Below are 17,754 nucleotides of genomic sequence, written 5' to 3'. Positions count from 1 at the left end.
ATTCACTCAAACTCTCACTACACTAACTGTGGCGTACATTTCTCCCACGAAAGACTTCATTACCCATATTGCATTGCTATGTAGCCGCAAATGTACTTGATCCAACATGTCAGCCCCCGTTGGAACGATGGTTGAAGACTCAAGCAGTGAAGATGAAGATTTGGAAAAGTTTAAGGAAGCAGCTTGGAGTTTTGGCACGTATGGAATTAATGGTACACACAATACCAACACGGCAGGTAAATTCAGCCTAAATAACATTTTGCTTTAGCTACAGGATGTAACTTAGCTAGCTAATGCTAGTCAACAACAAATGTGGGGTGGGAGATAGATTTGCTCGCTTGCTAAAGATTTCACACACTAAACTGTCTTACCCCAAAACAGCAGCAAAATCTTAACAGTAATGTAACGACTGTTGTTTTAGATGGGGAAAGCAATGGGAAGTTATCCCGTCGGTAAGTTGTTATTTTTCTCTGAATGGCATGCTATCCCCTCTGTATTATGACTCACCATCATGCATAGAGGTTCTGCCTCACGTTTGGCTTCGCCAGAACAATCGTGTTTTATGTCATACTATGGTCAACAGTGTGGCTGTATCTAAACATGAACATGATGGGAACGAGCTTCAGACGACTCCGGAGTTCCGTGCGCACGTTGCAAAGAAATTAGGTGCTATACTTGACAGGTACAGTATTTCTTCTTTGTCATGGGAAAATGTTAATGAAAGATCAGTTTTACTAGTATAGCTACGTTTAACCTTTGCCTCGTGTTACCTCCACCTATCAACTTTTCAGTCGCCAACTTTAATCTAACTATGCAATTCGATATTCAGTTGCATTTCAGTGATATCTGCAGAAACAACAAAACCCTGCACACAGGCAACCAAAGATGAAGATGAAGGTGAGGGTTTATCCAGAAATTGTTTTACATTGAAACTAATGCAGTAGTTACGAACTGTATGATGTCAAATATGATGCGATATAAATGCTGTGTGTGGTCTTGATCTTTTTTCTTGATTTTTTTAAAGAAGGTTTCCGGCTGTTCACCACATCTGTCCCAGGAGAGTTTACCATTGATCCCCCTCCTCCCCCTGTAAGGCGTCGGCCCGTCCCCAGCTCAAGGTGATGCTTGTTCTATGTAGGCCTGACCTTTTAACCTTTGGGATGTGTGAGGTGGTTTGATGTCACCTTCATAACTAACTTTGGGAATGATTGAAGTATTCCTGTATCTCATATTGTAATACTACTGTAATAAACTGTAAGTTTGTTTCTGCAATTTTCTCCTAGTGACAGTGACAGTGAGCTGGAGATGAGACTGAGAGAGGCGGCCGTGTCAGTTACAGACCTCCTATCATCTGCTCTCCCCAGCGCAGTTACACCTTCCCTGCCAGAGTCCCTCAGCTCAGATAAATTGAAGAAGAAGAAGAAGAAGAAGAAGGTTCAGGAAGGAGAGGACAGTAATAACAGCCCTGTCCCAGAGAAAAATAAGAAAATGACAGCTCCTCGTGAGGTTGAGAACTGTGGAGAAGCCTCATCTTATGCTAAAATGGAGGAGGACCAAAAGAGCCCCGAGGAGGATAGTCTACCGCTGAAGGTCAAGAAGAAGAAAAAGAAACAAAAAGGCACAGATGAAAGGGTGGAAGAGGAAGTAGAAAAGCACTGAGAGACTTCTGGACTCACTTGTTGTGTTTTGTGATATTGGCAGTTCCATGCTTGTAAGAACTATTAACCTTAGCATTCATTATAACATGTTCAGGTCATACAGTGTTATTTTCTTTAAATAATCACTGCAATGTTGTACTACAAACATTGCAGTGATTATTTAAAGAAAATTGTTTGGAATGGAATACGTTCTTTCAGAAATGTGGAATACTGTAAGTTTTACCAGATGTTTTATGACATTTTATTCTCTGCCCAAAACACAATCAGTGCTATGCCTTGTTTTGTTAAGAAAGCAGTTTACACTGATGTCAAGAATTCTGAGAGCATTTTTATTAAAACACTTTTCTATTGATAATATACATGTTTATTGTAAAACGGGGATCAATCGCTCAGCGTTCTCTGTTTGCATGGATTTAGATGTGGTTGTTTCTAATGGTTCATCTCTGACCTCAGATCAGCAGACTGACACTGAGTACAACATTATTTAATAGTAAGGCTGCTAATTCAAGTGACGAGACTGATAACTGGCAGTGAGTCTGTCCTGGATTTATGTATCTAGCAGAATGAGTTATAGTTTCTCTGGAACATTTTACTGCAGAAGTAGCTTTGGAGAATTTGCATTACATCTCTATTACAGTTCTCTACTTACTGTAAAAACTATTTTGTTTCACCCACCCTCTACTCCCACCCCTTCACATTACACAGTAGTTATATTCTGTTGCTACTGTGCGGTAGAGACCATCTGTGCAGGAATGTAGGAGTTGATGTCTGCTGGCGAAGAGGAGAGGCGGTGAGGTGGATGAGTTTCACTAGACTGAGATGAAGGATACAGCTGTAAATTCCCAGAGGAAACTAAGAAAGACACACGGTAAGTTATTAATTTACAGTTTCTCTACTGTCATTCCAATTACAACCCTGCATTTAAAGTGCCCTATTTTGACTGGCAACTAGAGAATTCCATGGGTTATACTATCTAGCTGTATTAAGATGACTTTGCAGTACAGTACCAGTCAAAAGTGTGGACACACCTAGTCATTCAAGATGTTTTCTTTATTTTTTATTATTTGCTACATTATAGAATAATATTGAAGACATCAAAACTATGAAATAACACATGGAATCATGTAGTAACCAAGAAGTGTTAAACAAATCAAAATAGATTTTTAGATTCTTCAAAGTATCCACCCTTTGCCTTGACAGCTTTGCCTTCTCAACCAGCTTCACGAGGTAGTCACCTGGAATGCTTTTCCAAAAGTCTTGAAGGAGTTCCCACATATGCTGATCACTTGTTGGCTGCTTTTCCTTCACTCTGCGGTTCAAATCATCTCAATGGCGTTGAGGTCGGGTGATTGTGGAGGCCAGGTCATCTGATGCAGCACTCCTCCTTCTTGGTAAAATAGCCCTTACACAGCCTGGAGGTGTGTTTTGGGTCATTGTCCTGTTGAAAAACAAATGATAGTCCCACTAAGCGCAAACCAGATGGGATGGCGTATCACTGCAGAATGCTGTGGTAGCCATGCTGGTTAAGTGTGCTTTGAATTCTAAATACTAAATCCTTGACATTGTCACCAGAAAAGCAACCTCACGTCATCACACCACCACCTCCATGCTTCACAGTGGGAACCACACATGCGGAGTTCGTCCTTTCACCTACTCTGCGTCTCAAAGACGGCAGTTGGAACCAAAAAATCTCAAAATTTGGCCTCATCAGACCAACAGACAGATTTCCACCGGTCTAATGGCCCAAGCAAGTCTCTTCTTATTATTGGTGTCCTTTAGTAGTGGTTTCTTTGCAGGAATTCGACCATGAAGGCCTGATTCAGAGTCTCCTCTGAACAGTTGATGTTGAGATGTGTCTGTTACTTGAACTCTGAAGAATTTATTTGGGCTGCAATTTCTGAGGCTGGTAACTTTTTAATGAACTTATCCTCTGCAGCAGAGGTAACTCTGGGTCTTCCTTTCCAGTGGTGGTCCTCATGAGAGCCAGTTTCATCATAGTGTTTGATGGTTTTTGCGACTGCTCTTGAAGAAACTTTCAAAGTTCTTGACATTTTCTGGGTTGACTGATCTTCATATCTTAAAATAATGGTCTGTTGTTTCTCTTTGCTTATTTGAGCTGTTCTTGCCATAATATGGACTTGGTATTTTACCAAATGGGGCTTTCTCATATATACCACCCCTACCTTGTCACAACACAACTGATTGACTCAAATGCATTGAGAATTTGTGGAATTTCTTACCTTAACTTTTAACAAGGCACACCTGTTTAATTTAAATGAATTCCTGGTGACTACCTCATGAAGCTGGTTGAGAGAATGCCAGGCGTGTGCAAAGCTGTCATCAAGGCAAAGGGTGGCTACTTTGAAGAATCTCAAATAGAAAATAAATGTTTTGTTGAACACTTTTGGTTACTACATGATTGCATATATACTATTTAACGTTTTGATGACTTCACTATTACAATGTAGAAAATAGTGCAAATAAAGAAAAACCCTGGAATGAGTAGGTGTGTCAACTTTTGACTGGTACTGTATGTGTTACACACTTAGTAGCTTTTTTTAGATGTCTTCAGTCTCCCCTTTAGTGTAGTGTAAGAAACGGCATCTTTTGGGAAATAGTCTACACTTGGAGTAACATGATTCATCTTACCTGGCACAGGTGAAGGGGACTGCAGGTGTAGGGAGTCCTCCTGGATGGGTTGGTCTGTCTGCTCATCAGGGTCTGTGGTCAGAATCTAACCAATGCAAAAGTCCTTAGCAGATTCAACCCACATTAATACTACTACTGATCATTAGCTAGTGAGTCTAGACTTTTCTGTACCTGTATACTCAGACTTATGCAACTGATTATTAATGGCATCACATTCATTTTAGGTGAATGTTTGGAATCACAGTACCTGTCTGACTGTGGTTAGACTGGTCAGTGTTCCAAGGCTGCTGCTGTCAGTGATGACCATTGCTTGGGACAGTAGGCTGGACGGAGGGTAGTGGGACATATCAGACTTGCTGTACACTGCAATGGAGAAATTGAGAGCAGGTGCATGGATACTTTATGAAACCCTCCTTAGTTCTAGCAGTTCTAGTTCTATTAGGTTGCTCTCACTCATTCCTTGTTTCACATATTATATTTCTGTCAAAGGGCAAATGAAGGAGTAAACATGCTGCCACTGTGGCCTTACTGTGACATGGAAGCTGTGTCATGGTTGCCATGAAAGGACTGTGGTGGCCCATGTGACTCTGGAACTGCTGTGTGAGTTGCTGCTGGGAAGTGGAATGAAGCTGCTGCTGGAAAGAGATTGGCTGAAGGGTGGTGAACCCGCCTCCCACGTTGTTGATGACAGGTACGGTTTGACCTGTTGAGCAACAGGCCAGGAAAACATGGATTATGCTAGGCTACTTTGTTAATGTCAGTTGGTTTTTATATCTGACAACTTTCTGATCATCACTGGAAAAGGATAAGATACAATACAGTGGATATGTTTTGAAATGACTGTTTTAAAAATAACTATGCTCTGACTTAGAGCTGTTTGAGTGAAGGGGACTGTGTGTAGAATCAGTTACCTATGAGGAGAGAGGACTCTCCCAGACTCATGACGCTGGGCAGGGAGGTCATGATGAGTCCATGGTGGGGAGCAGGCGAGGAAGACAGACTGTGCAGTGATGTCAGGGTGCTGACTGGGGGCAAGGGGCCACCACCTGATACCTGAGATGGGAAAAGTTGGTGGCAGAACCACAGCCATGGATTCTTGTGAGGATTGAGATGCTTTGTATACCCAAAGGTTTATGATGACGTGAAGTAATCTATGATCTCACTAGTTTAATGTGATATGGCTTGGGATTTCACTGCATTACATGATATATGGTTGGTGACCTCATGGTCTTATATAACGATGTAATATGGTTTGTGATGTAATTTGCTTATTATGATGTAATATGGTTTGTGAAATAATGGTTTGTGATCACACTGATGTGTTTTGTAGTTACTAATCGATGTAATAATGTGATTGGGATTATGTGATCATAGTTACTGATCTCTGGTTGACAATGAGTGACAATGAGAGGGTTGTTTGCTCCTATCTCACTGGTTTGTGATGGTGTAATGGGGATTATAACAATGTGTGTCGAGGTGAGATATGGTGAAGGATAATATGGTAGGTGATCTCACTGGTTTGTGATGGTGTGTTTCCAGGAGTGTGTGGCTGGGCTCCAGTTGAATGGGGCTGGCCAGGCGGCCCCCCAAGCCTCTGTCTCCATTGTGACCCCTCGATGACCCCAGATTGTCACATGTGATTTGCTGGCTATACTTCATGCCTGGAAGAGAGGAAGCCTGTTAGGATGAGTTAGGATCAGGTGTTTCCTGGGAGGAGGGAATGCTGCACCCTGTCAGTCTTGGCTCTGTTCCTCTGTGTAAGGGCACTGAAAATAGTACATAAGCAACATCTGATGACAACACTAATGATGAATTATGCTCTTTGTGGATTAAATGAAATTATATTTTGATTCACTTTGGTGAGGGTGAGTGTTACCTTGCTCAGGGCTGTGTGAGAGTGTGTGGTTGGTGGAGCTTGCTGATTGGCTGTTGTAAGGCATATCAAGAGCCAGTTTATGGCGGAAGGCCTCCTCCTTGCGGCGGTTAGCGAACCAGTTGTACACTCGTACCTCTGTCACCAGGTTAGAGCCCAGGCCAGCCAGCTGGGACGGAGACACGCCCCTCTGAAGACACTCAGCCCTGAGGGAGAGCCAGAGAGGGCCCAGAGCAAGAGAAACATCTTTAAAGGGGGACACTCTAAAATGACAGGGGCAGTTCCTCCATTGCACTGGAACTGGGAACATTTCCTGTTTTAGCTGACCTCTCCCCTCTCTCTCACCTGTTACACTCCTCCACTAATCCCTCTCTCTCCTCTTTGCTTGGGTTCCTCTGTCGTTCATAGGCGTGGAAGAGGATTTGCTGGGAGGCGGGTCCCCATTTGAACCTGTTCCTACGTCCCTTCCTCACATCCTCTCCCTGCTCCTCTCCAGACCCAAGGGCATGCCTGGCATTAGTAAACTCTGCATAGGGTGGTCAGTGAAAGCATATTTGTAGACTTTTGTATTGATATAGTATCCATATTGTTATATCAGTATTGTTAATTATTCAGATAAAACAATACTATTTTTAAAACAATAGGGCTAATTCACAGTAATCTTTTTTTATATTAGCGTTTGAGATCATTTGCAATGCAACGTGTGTGTGTGTGTGAGTGTAGGACATGCAGATATTGTGTCTCTCTACACATGGAATGTGAAAGTGGACAGTATCATGTTACCTTACATGTCTATATTTGACTCACAGTGACCAGTGGGCCTCCATAGTTGTTTACAGTTGATAGACATATTGAATACTGTATCATGATGGATTTACCAGTCTAAGGATTGGGGTACAGGGGATTGTGATTTCGCTATCATTGGGAAAACACAACAGAAGACCACACTTTCCTTACATGATTGAAATGGAAAGTTTGCAAATGTCAAAGCTATTTGAAACTTTTCCAGGAAGTGGATATAAGGAAGGACATAGAGTAAGAAAGATCCGTTGGCATAATTGTTCTTCGCATCCTGAGATTCAGTCTTGTGTAAGAGCTCCCAATCCCTAAAACCGTATAGATTTATGGCAATGTATTGTGAATATTAATGAATGAGGTAGTCACGATTTGACCTATTATAAATGTTACACTTCAGAGTCCAGACTGTAATATCATACTGTAGTGCAGTAAAGGCAGGGTCAGCTCATCAGCTGGTCAAATACTCACGCTGGCTAATCTCGCCCTGCTTCCTGACGTACCAGCTGTACAGAGCAGCCCGTTTCTGGTTCTTCATGGGCGTGCCTTTGTTGAGGTGCTGGGAGAGATGGGACTGGTTGAGGCCTGTGGACTCGACCACCTCTCTCTGGGGGAGGTTATGCTGCTGCATGTAGCTCTTCACTAGTTTTGCCACGCGCCATGGATCCTCCCTATCACACACAGACACACACACACACACACACACAGACAAAACACATATGCATAAAGAGGGGGAGGGAGAGAGGGATGTTGACAATAAGAGATAAGGGGAAACACAGCAGGGCAAAGTCCAGCTCTCTCTGGTCACTGGAATTAAAACCCATAAAGATATGGATAGCCTACTTGCTGCAACACAAACCTTGACGGCTAGCAATAGTACATTACATTTGTATTATGTATATTAACATACAAAAGCTTTATCTATGTTCGATGCATTTTATACTAAGGCGTGGTTGGTCAAGTTGTGTTTTCATGCTAGGTGTTGTAAAATGGCCAACTTTTAGCTAAATACAATTACCAGTTAAACCATAATCTTGAGATATATTTTGTAGTTTGAAATGTGGTGAAATGAAATCGGCTTTTCCAAATAGTAGTACATATTCACTCAAGCTGTTCTAACACACAGACAAACATAGCACATTTCTGTTAATCTTAACCATTGCATGTAGTTCATTCATTAAATGGACAGAGAAACCTGATGGGGTGGGTAATTAGTAACCAGGAAAGGAGGAACCCTCCTTTAAATTCACCTCAGAGGCCAAGAGAGATCTCAGAGGGAGCAGGAGAACGAGGGAGGAAGGGGGAGAGGGGGACTAAATTTGAGAAAGACGAAGAAAGGGAGTAGAAAGGATGCTGCCAGGTAAAACCGTCAATTGTTTGTCCTCTCTGGAACCTTTACTTGGTCAGAAAACGACAGGAAAAGAAAGCAGAGAAGAAAAAGAATGGAGAACAGAATCAAGTAACCATCCTAACACGTATTTGTTTTAAAGATGTTTTTTTTACAAATAAGTTGGACATTATTTTTTTTAAAGTGAGAGAATAATAGCACAGCAAAGGGGTATGGCTATGTTGTTGTTGTTGTTGTTGTTGTTGTATGGGTTTGTGTATTAATATTTGAGGTTTTATAAAAGGAAGAGATTGATATACGATAAATGTTGTTAAGGGGAGGATAGGGTGGATGGCAGACATTTGGGAGCTACTTACTGAAGCAGGTGGTCGACCAGAGCCCTCTGCCTGGCTGCCTCCTCTGGGGCTAGGGCCTCCAGCTCCTGGAATATGGGGGGTGGAAAATCCATTTCTCCCTCCTCCGAACTCTCGCCATCCCCCCTGTCCCCCTTCTCTGCTCCAGGGGTGACCCTCTCTCGCTCCAGTTCTCCCAGGGCATGGACCAGGACCTCCCGGGACAGTCCAGAGCCCAGCAGAGCCCAGATCAGCTGCTCCTGGAGAGCAGACAGACGCCCAGGGCCGGACCCTGCTTCTCCTTTCCTCTCCTCTCCCTCCATTACGCTGTTGCCTAATCTTTACCTCACTAACACAGCACACAGACTACGCAGGCCACAGGTCACAAACACACACTCACACACCAACACAGACACACTGCAGTCATGCGCTTACACAAAAAACAGAGCAATTGGCTTCTGGAATCATTGCATTTCTGTCCTTCAGTTTAGGAATAGAGAAAGTTTGCTTTCATTTTCCCCCGTTAGATTTTTCTCCTCGTTCCGTTCTGAGCTGAGCTGTCTGGTTTTAGCCCTCCACCTGCTGTTATGCTTTAAAAGGTATTTTTTTCCCTCCCCCTCCTCCCCATGCGCTTTCTGTGAACTTTGTCCTCATCTCCGTCCATCCCTAACAGTGAGCAAAGTGCAGTCAAACTATTAATGAAAATAAACTGCACATTCATACAGCCTCCTGTATAACACACAAATGCAATACATATGTGAGAGGCTACAAAAATAAGCAAACTGCATCTTCATACGCACATTAAAACCTAGCATATTTATTTTTCAATATATTCTAAACCGACACAATTCTCCATGACACTTATAGGCATTCGTTTTAGGATCCAAAAAGGATAACAGCAAAATGCATATGATGTCATTTATGGCTAGTATAACTATGCTATTCTATTTCAAATCAATTGTAATGTAAAGGCCAAATGGAATGGATGTTGTAGTTTAAACATTTATCATGAAAACCTGATAGGTGTGTTTTGAGCGGTTTGGAATGAATTGGACAGAGAAATGAAAAGTAACTGTTGTCCTGCACAGCACTAGAGGGCACTGCTGCATCATTCTAGAAAGACGAGGTATGATAGAGGTAGCTTTTAGATTCCCGAGAACACCTGCTAGTGTGCACTGACTTTGGTTTCTGTTTCTCTCTGCTCGCTTGAATATGTCTGCTGTCCCTTGACAGTCACCTAACCTTTCTTCTGACCCTCTTCCTGGGTCTTTTTCTCCCCCAGGTAACTTAAACTAAGGTTGGGTTTTCACTTTCCCAGAGCAGGAGACAATTTGGTCATAAAACCCAAACAAAAGCATAGCACCCCCCCCCCTTTGTCCAACCCTTTTCATTCCTTCCTCTGTCTCATTGAAAGTGCTTTACCTCCTGTGATTACATCAGACGTAGATGTCACATCAAAGCTTTCGCTAAAGATTTCATATATTTCAGACTCGCAGGTCGTTACTATCACACGTCTGTTCTGTATTATCCTAGATGACTTTGTCTAACTTCAAGCGTACATCTAAATCAGTAATACTTAAGAACCCCTACAGGTGGCATTGTAGCTATGCTGTGGAGGTATTGCTTTCGCAGTGTGGATTCATCTCCAATAACACTCTCTCTCTCTTTACCTGTGCTTCCTCCGGTTCAGCCTCTTTCCTCACCCCACCCTACACTAGGGAAGATGGCATTGTGCAGTATATGAAAGGGGGGAACAGGGCTCCCTCTATCTCTCTGGAACACTACTGCCCTGTAATTAAGTCCAATTGTGCCTGAATTTGCACTGTTCAGAGGACAGCCCAGTGAGGGAGGCAGGGTAGTGTGGCCTGTACTGCATTTAAATCCCATACAGTTCATTATATCACACATTCTAGCAGGCATTTGGTGTGAGAAAGTAAATATAAAGTTGTAATTTTATTATCAAAGAAAAAGTGTGTTTGCATGTGTTAGTAAGTAGCCTACAGTATCTTCTGTTCTAGAAATAAAGAACCACACTTTGTTTACTGGAAAAGTAGCTCACTAACAGAACTGCTATTTTCCCTGCTGTCCTCAGTCTCATTAATCAGCAAACCTCCGTTTCTGCCCCCTCCTCTTTCAGCCTTGTGTCCATGCCACCCAAGACCCCCTTCCCCCCTCCAATACTATTCAACCCCATTGATCATGCATGCAGAAATTTAACACACCCCTTAGTTCCTGCCCGAATAAGCACTGTCCACATTTGTGTAGTTTCCTCTGCAGGGAGGAGAGGCTGTGTGCCTCCAACAATGTCCAACAGCTCACCCAGTATAAACTTAATGGACACTTCACACACAAACGGAGCTTACCATAAACAGAACAAAAATAAGTAGTCAATAGACATAGCTTTCACATATTCTTGAGTAGGCAGTGCGAATGCGTGTTTGTTCAGTCTCTCATTCTTATTGTCATCTGGTGTTAGTTTAGCGGCTTACTTTGAGAGTGCACCCCCTAATGGAATGAGCTGAGTGTGTAAAGGGGAGTCGGAAGAACCAGAGGCTTCTAGGACTATACTGTAGTTACGGTTAGTCTATTTGAAGTGTTAATACAGATTTGAAAGTCTTTCCAAAGTTCCCTCTCAGGCATTCGGAGGCATGTGAATCAACAACATTGTTCACCTTTATCACCCTAGGCATTGGTGCTAATGCATTGCCATTGCTTGAATTATTTGAGTGGCTGTTTCTTTGAGGTAACATTGTGATCGGCCTCCAATCGGTTAACAAGTCACATGATGTGTTGGAGAGGAGATTAACTGGAGCTGGTTTTGGCAATAATGAAATACTGAAGACCCAGCAGTGAATGAGCAAGTGCACTACCCAAAATCACCTCATTGTCAGCGGGTTAGAGTATGGGGGTGGATGATGCTAGAGGGAGCGACTGGATTACTGATGCTCGTGTCAGGACTGTTCAGGTGTCGGCGAACCAATGCCTGGAGACTAGCTAGGTTTCCATCCAATTAGTAACACATTTACATGTGAATATTCTAAACTCTGCATAAAGAAAATCTCCACATTTTCCCAGCAGTGGTGTTTCAACTTAACTGACTTGTTGCAGATAAAGGAAATCAGAACGTGATGACAGTGCAGACACAATGTATTTTTGTGCTTAAGTTTTCATGTACCAAATAAAAATCTAAAGTTCAATGTGTTTCCATTGCATTTTCAACTCTACAGATATTTTTTTTAATCACAAACTGTTGTGTTAAATAGCAAATGTGTCTGCTCTGGTCTTGACAGATGTGCTCTAGCCAACAGCTAACAGATATAGTGTGGGTAGACTAGTCTTCCTGATGACATTATTATGGAGAATATATTATTTTTCTTGAACGGCAGTCATATTACCCTCAATATTTATTGGAAAGCAGCATCAAGCTCATCACCGTGCACTTGCATCACTCTGAAGTTCATCATAACTTGTTTCACCTGTAGCCTAATAAACTGCATGGTTTCCCAAGTCTTAGTAAGAGGACCACACACCATATCATCGTAAATGTACTTCGATATGATGGTTATTATATTAATATTTGCGCATAAAGGCGTTTCCACCGCCGTTTCTTGTATAGCGTAATTCATTTTAGACACACCAAGATCCCACTATGTCGAGCGAAGAATTATCTGTCAGTTCTACAATTGTAGCGAAAACTTCCTGTTTCCATCACAGCTGTCGTGATTTTTCTTTATACGTTATGCCTTCACTCTAATAACTGTGGGTGGAATGTGGCTAATGACACACAGTTTAAGACAATGTGGACACTGATATGACATCTGTCCTTCAAAGAACATCAACCAAAAGTTGTATTTTCTCAATCCATTTTATTTGTTGACCAAAAACTGCACATTTTCATGAAGGCCTATACTGTAGCTGTACAATGGCATGTTTTGTGAGATTGATTGAAAGTGGAGAGCAGATATTTCAAGGCTAGCTTCATTGTTCAATATTTAGTAATGCAGTTGTCAATAAGGTAACAAATAACTATATGCTATACATGACCTACTGTCAAACAAAATAGAATTCAAAATATGTCATCTGTACAGTGTTGGATACAATTTGGATTAGTCTGAGCGTAATTTGGTGTCGTATGTTCACCAAGCTTAGTCATTTATTTTCTTGTCTATGTCTTGTAAAGTGTTGCAGCAGCCTAGAGTGTATTCGAAAAGTATTCAGACCCCTTTTTGTTACATTTACTTATTCTAAAATTGATATAGTTTTTTCCTCATCAATCTACACACAATACTCCATAATGACAAAGCAAAAAGGGTTTTTGACATTTGCAAAATGTATTGAAAATAAACCATCACATTTACAGAAGTATTTAGACTCTTTACTCAGTACTTTTGAAGCAGCTTTGGCAGAAATTACAGCCTCGAGTTTTCATGGGTATGCCACTGCAAGCTTGGCACACCTATATTTTGGTAGTTTCTCCCATTGTTCTTTGCAGAGCCTCTCAATTTCTGTCATTTTGGATGGGGAGCGTTGCTGCACAGCTATTTTCAGTTCTCTCCAGAGATGTTAGATCGGGTTCAAGTCTGGGCTCTGGCTTGGCCAATCAAGGACATTCAGAGACTTGTCCCGAAGCGTCTTGGCATTGTGCTTAGGGTCGTTGGCCTTTTAGAAGGTGAACCTTCGCCCCAGTCTGAGGTCCTGAACACTCTTGAGCAGGTTTTCATCAAGGATCTCTCTCTACCCTGCTCCATTAACCTATCCCTCGATCCTGACTAGACGCTGTCCTTGCCGCTGAAAAACATCCCCAAAGCATGACGCTGCCACCACCATGCTTTACCGTAGGAATGGTGCCTGGTTTCCTCTAGACGTGACACTTGGCATTCAGGCCAAAGAGTTCAATCTTGGTTTCATCAGACCAGAGAATCTTGTTTCTCATGGTCTGAGAGTCCTTTAGGTGCCTTTTGGCAAACTCCAAGCGGGCTTTCATGTGCCTTTTACTGAGGAGTAGCTTCCGTCTGGTCACTCTACCATAAAGGCCTGATTGGTGGAGTGCTACAGAGGTGGCTGCCCTTCTGGAAGGTTCTCCCATCTCTACAGATGAACTCTGGAGCTCTGTCAGAGTGATCATCGGGTTCTTGGTCACCTCCCTGACCAAGGCCCTTCTCCCCTGATTGCTCAGTTTGGCCAGGCGGCCAGCTCTAGGAAGAGTCTTGGTGGTTCCACTTCTTCCATGTTAGAATTATAAGAAGCCACTGTGTTCTTGGGGACATTCAATGCTGCAGAAATGTTTTGGTACCCTCCCCAGATCTGTGCTTTGACACAATCCTGTCTCAGAGCTCTACAGACAATACCTTTGTACTCATGGCTTGGTTTTTGCTCTGACATGTACTGTCAACTGTGGGACCTTATATAGACCGGTGTGTTCCTTTCTAAATTATGTCCAGTCAATTGAATTTACCACAGGTGGACTCCAATCAAGTTGTAGAATCATCTCAAGGATGCACCTGAGCTCCATTTCGAGTCTCATAGCAAAGAGTCTGAATACTTATTTTTATTTCTCATACATTTCTAAAAACCTGTTTTCATTTTGTCATTATGTAACACTGTGTGTAGATTGCTGAGGATTTTAAAAATCAATTTTAGAATAAGGCAGTAAACATAACAAAATGTGAAAAAAGTGAAGAGGTTTGAATATTTTCCAAATGCACTGTATGTCACATGAGGGAGTTGGGTGAACTCAAGCATGTGTATTAGGCCTGTGGTTCGAGACCTGTGGATCTATGCCTGTAGGACAGTTCATTCAATCCTATTATCTCAACTAAATGAAGAGATGGTGGCACGTTCATTTCAGGATTGTTTCATTGAAAACCATTTTGTCAAACTAATCAAAAAGCGTTCTCTTTTTAAAACAGGTTTTTACAACACAGGTAACTACCAAAATAATGGAAACACTTGAGTAAATGAGGGATACACACTGTAACTCAGTAAAATCTTTGAACTTGTTGAATGTTGCGTTTATATTTTTGGTCTCTGTCAACATGATCCCAAACATGAGATGTTAATTGCTTAACTCCGGAACCACACAGTTCATAGAAGGAAATCAGTCAATTGAAATAAATAAATGAGGCCCTATTCTATGGATTTCACATGACTGGGCAGGGGTGCAGCCATGGGTGGGCCTTGGAGGGCAGGGGCCCACCAACTTAGCAGCCAGGCTACCCCACTACGGAGCCAGGCCTAGCCAATCCGAATGACCCTTCCCCACAAATGGGCTTTAGCTACCATGGCTATGCCCCCCATAGGATAACAATGTGCCCATCCACAGGGTACAAGTGGTCACTGAATGGTTTGACGAGCATGAAAACCATGGAAACCAAATGCTATGGCTGTCTGTCACTAGATCTCAACCCAATTGAACACCTATGGGAGATTCTGGAGAGGTGCCAGAGACAGTGTTTTCCAGCACCAACAATAAAACCTCAAAATATGGAATTACTTGTGGAAGACTGTTGTCGGACACCTGTCCACAACCTCAAAGTCACACTCCAAACTCCACTATGGCCAAGACCAAAGAGCTGTCAAAGGACACCAGAAACAAAATTGTAGACCGCCACCAGGCTGGGAAGACTGAATCTGCAATAGGTAAGCAGCTTGGTTTGAAGAAATCAACTGTGGGGGCAATTATTAGGAAATGTAAGACGTAAGATCTCACCCCGTGGGGTCAAAATTATCACAAGAACGGTGAGCAAAAATCCCAGAACCACACGGGGGGACCTAGTGAATGACCTGCAGAGAGCTGGGACCAAAGTAACAAAGCATACCATCAGTAACACACTACGCCGCCAGGGACTCAAATCCTGCAGTGCCAGACGTGTCCCCCTGCTTAAGCCAGTACATGTCCAGGCCCGTCTGAAGTTTGCTAGAGAGCATTTGGATGATCCAGAAGAAGATTGAGAGAATGTCATATGGTCAGATAAAACCAAAATATAACTTTTTGGTAAAAACTCAACTCGTCATGTTTGGAGGACAAAGAATGCTGAGTTGCATCCAAAGAACACCATACCTACTGTGAAGCATGGGGTGGAAACATCATGCTTTGGGGCTGTTTTTCTGCAAAGGGACCAGGACAACTGATCCGTGTAAAGGAAAGAATGAATGGGGCCATGTATCGTGAGATTTTGAGTGAAAACCCCCTTCCATCAGCAAGGGCATTGAAGATGAAACGTGGCTGGGTCTTTCAGCATGACAATGATCCCAAACACACCGCCCGGGCAACGAAGGAGTGGCTTCTTAAGAAGCATTTCAAGGTCCTGGAGTGGCCTAGCCAGTCTCCAGATCTCAACCCCATAGAAAATCTTTGGAGGGAGTTGAAAGTCCGTGTTGCCCAGCAACAGCCCCAAAACATCACTGCTCTAGAGGAGATCTGCATGGAGGAATGGGCCAAAATACCAGCAACAGTGTGTGAAAACCTTGCGAAGACTTACAGAAAACGTTTGACCTCTGTCATTGCCAACAAAGGGTATATATAACAAAGTATTGAGATAAACTTTTGTTTTTGACCAAATACTTATTTTCCACCATAATTTGCAAATAAATTAATTAAAAATCCTACAATGCGATTTTCTGGATTTTTTTCTCTCACTTTGTCTGTCATAGTTGAAGTGTACCTATGATGAAAATTACAGGCCTCTCTCATCTTCTTAAGTGGGAGAACTTGCACAATTGGTGGCTGACTAAATACTTTTTTGCCCCACTGTACCTGTAGAATCTCAATTAAACCTATTGAAGGGGAGCACCCACATTGGGGTTTGAACCAGCAACCCCAAAGGTTATAAGGAAAGTGCACTACCTCCTGTGCACTAGACAATTATCTTGGAAGAGGCCAGTAAATGTTCATACATTGAGGACTGGGCACACAAGTTATACCCAATGCTTACAGATTGAATCCCACTTACAAAAAGACAAGGAACTCTTTAAATATCCCATCACTGCCACCATTGTTGCGATTGACTGGAGACAACCACCACGGTCCAGTGGTTATGCAGTAACTGGGAAAGCTCTATTCCTCATGTGACAGAAAGGTCCAGGCTTCTTGGCAGAAGGCATAGTAGCACACGTTACATGTCTACTTCTATTTCACTACATGACCAAAAGTATGTGGACATCTGCTCGTTGAACGTCATCCCAAAATCATGGGCATTAATATAGAGTTGGTCCTCCCCTTTGCTGCTATAGCCTCCACTCTTCTGGGAAGGTTTTCCACTAGATGTTGGAACATTGCTGTGGGGACTTGATTCCATTCAGCCACGAGCATTAGTGAGGTCGGTCACTGATGTTCGATGGGGTTGAGGTCAGAGTTCTGTGCAGGCCAGTCAAGTTCTTCCACGCTGATCTCGACAAACCATTTCTGTATGGACCTCACTTTGTGCATGGGGGCATAGTCATGCTGAAACAGGAAAGGGCCTTCCCCAAACTGTTGCCACAAAGTTGGAGGCACTTAATCATCTAGAATGTCATTGTATGTTGTAGCATTAAGATTTCCCTTCATTGGAACTAAGGGGCATAGCCCGCACAATGAAAAACAGACCCAGACTATTATTTCTCCTCCACCAAACTTTACAGTTGGCACTATGCATTTGGGCATTTAGTGTTCTCCTGGGATCTGCCAAACCCAGAGTCGTCCTGTCGGACTGCCAGATGGTGAAGCATGATTCATCACTCCAGAGAACACGTTTCCACTGCTCAAGTGTCCAATGGTGATGAGCTTTACACCACTCCAGCCGACGCTAGGCATTGCGTATGGGGATCTTAAGCTTGTGTGCGGCTTCTCAGCTATGGAAACCCATTTCATGAAGCTCCCGATCGGTAGCGAGTGTTGCCACCAAGGACAGGCCATTTTAATACTTTTTTTACGCGCTGCGCACTTCAGCACTCAGTGGCTGAGCCTTTGTTGCTCCTAGACGTTTCCACTTCATAATAACAGCACTTACAGTTGACCGGGGCAGCGCTAGCAAGGCAGAAATCTTACAAACTGACTTGTTGGAAAGGTGGCATCATATGATGGTGTCATGTTGAAAGTCACTGAGCTCTTAAGTAAGGCCT

General features: G+C 42.8%; 2 protein-coding genes across 5 annotated transcripts; one reads left to right on the top strand and one right to left on the bottom strand.

Annotated features, from left to right (window-relative positions):
- The first annotated feature begins 48 nt into the window (after window positions 1-48).
- Window positions 49-2,010, top strand: lg05h12orf43 (linkage group 05 C12orf43 homolog). Of its 3 annotated transcripts, XR_006838885.1 has the most exons (7): window positions 49-236; window positions 422-452; window positions 584-682; window positions 830-897; window positions 1,025-1,118; window positions 1,284-1,758; window positions 1,809-2,010. XR_006838885.1 is itself a non-coding variant. In XM_046350479.1 (6 exons), the coding sequence occupies exons 1-6, from the start codon at window positions 107-109 to the stop codon at window positions 1,657-1,659; spliced, it is 795 nt and encodes a 264-aa protein (XP_046206435.1). In that variant the 5' UTR covers window positions 49-106; the 3' UTR covers window positions 1,660-2,010. The 3 variants fall into 3 exon arrangements, 2 of the variants coding, with proteins under 2 accessions (XP_046206435.1, XP_046206434.1); XM_046350479.1 differs by having other exon boundaries at window positions 1,028-1,118; window positions 1,284-2,010; XM_046350478.1 differs by having other exon boundaries at window positions 1,284-2,010.
- On the bottom strand, window positions 1,876-9,250 carry hnf1a (HNF1 homeobox a). 2 transcript variants are annotated; one of them, XM_046350476.1, is made up of 10 exons: window positions 8,680-9,250; window positions 7,447-7,646; window positions 6,526-6,706; window positions 6,184-6,386; window positions 5,823-5,968; window positions 5,219-5,360; window positions 4,837-5,010; window positions 4,555-4,670; window positions 4,308-4,392; window positions 1,876-2,510 (listed from the first exon to the last, which is right to left on the bottom strand). In XM_046350476.1, exons 1-10 carry the CDS (start codon window positions 8,976-8,978, stop codon window positions 2,380-2,382), a joined length of 1,677 nt encoding a protein of 558 aa, XP_046206432.1. In that variant the 5' UTR covers window positions 8,979-9,250; the 3' UTR covers window positions 1,876-2,379. The 2 variants fall into 2 exon arrangements, with proteins under 2 accessions (XP_046206432.1, XP_046206433.1); XM_046350477.1 differs by having other exon boundaries at window positions 1,876-2,472.
- Between the last annotated feature and the right edge of the window lie 8,504 nt (window positions 9,251-17,754).

Source organism: Oncorhynchus gorbuscha, linkage group LG05 (assembly GCF_021184085.1).
Source record: "Oncorhynchus gorbuscha isolate QuinsamMale2020 ecotype Even-year linkage group LG05, OgorEven_v1.0, whole genome shotgun sequence".
Classification (NCBI taxonomy): domain Eukaryota; kingdom Metazoa; phylum Chordata; class Actinopteri; order Salmoniformes; family Salmonidae; genus Oncorhynchus; species Oncorhynchus gorbuscha.
The sequence above is the reverse complement of the archived record's forward strand: the minus strand, read 5'-3'. Positions and strand labels throughout refer to the sequence as shown.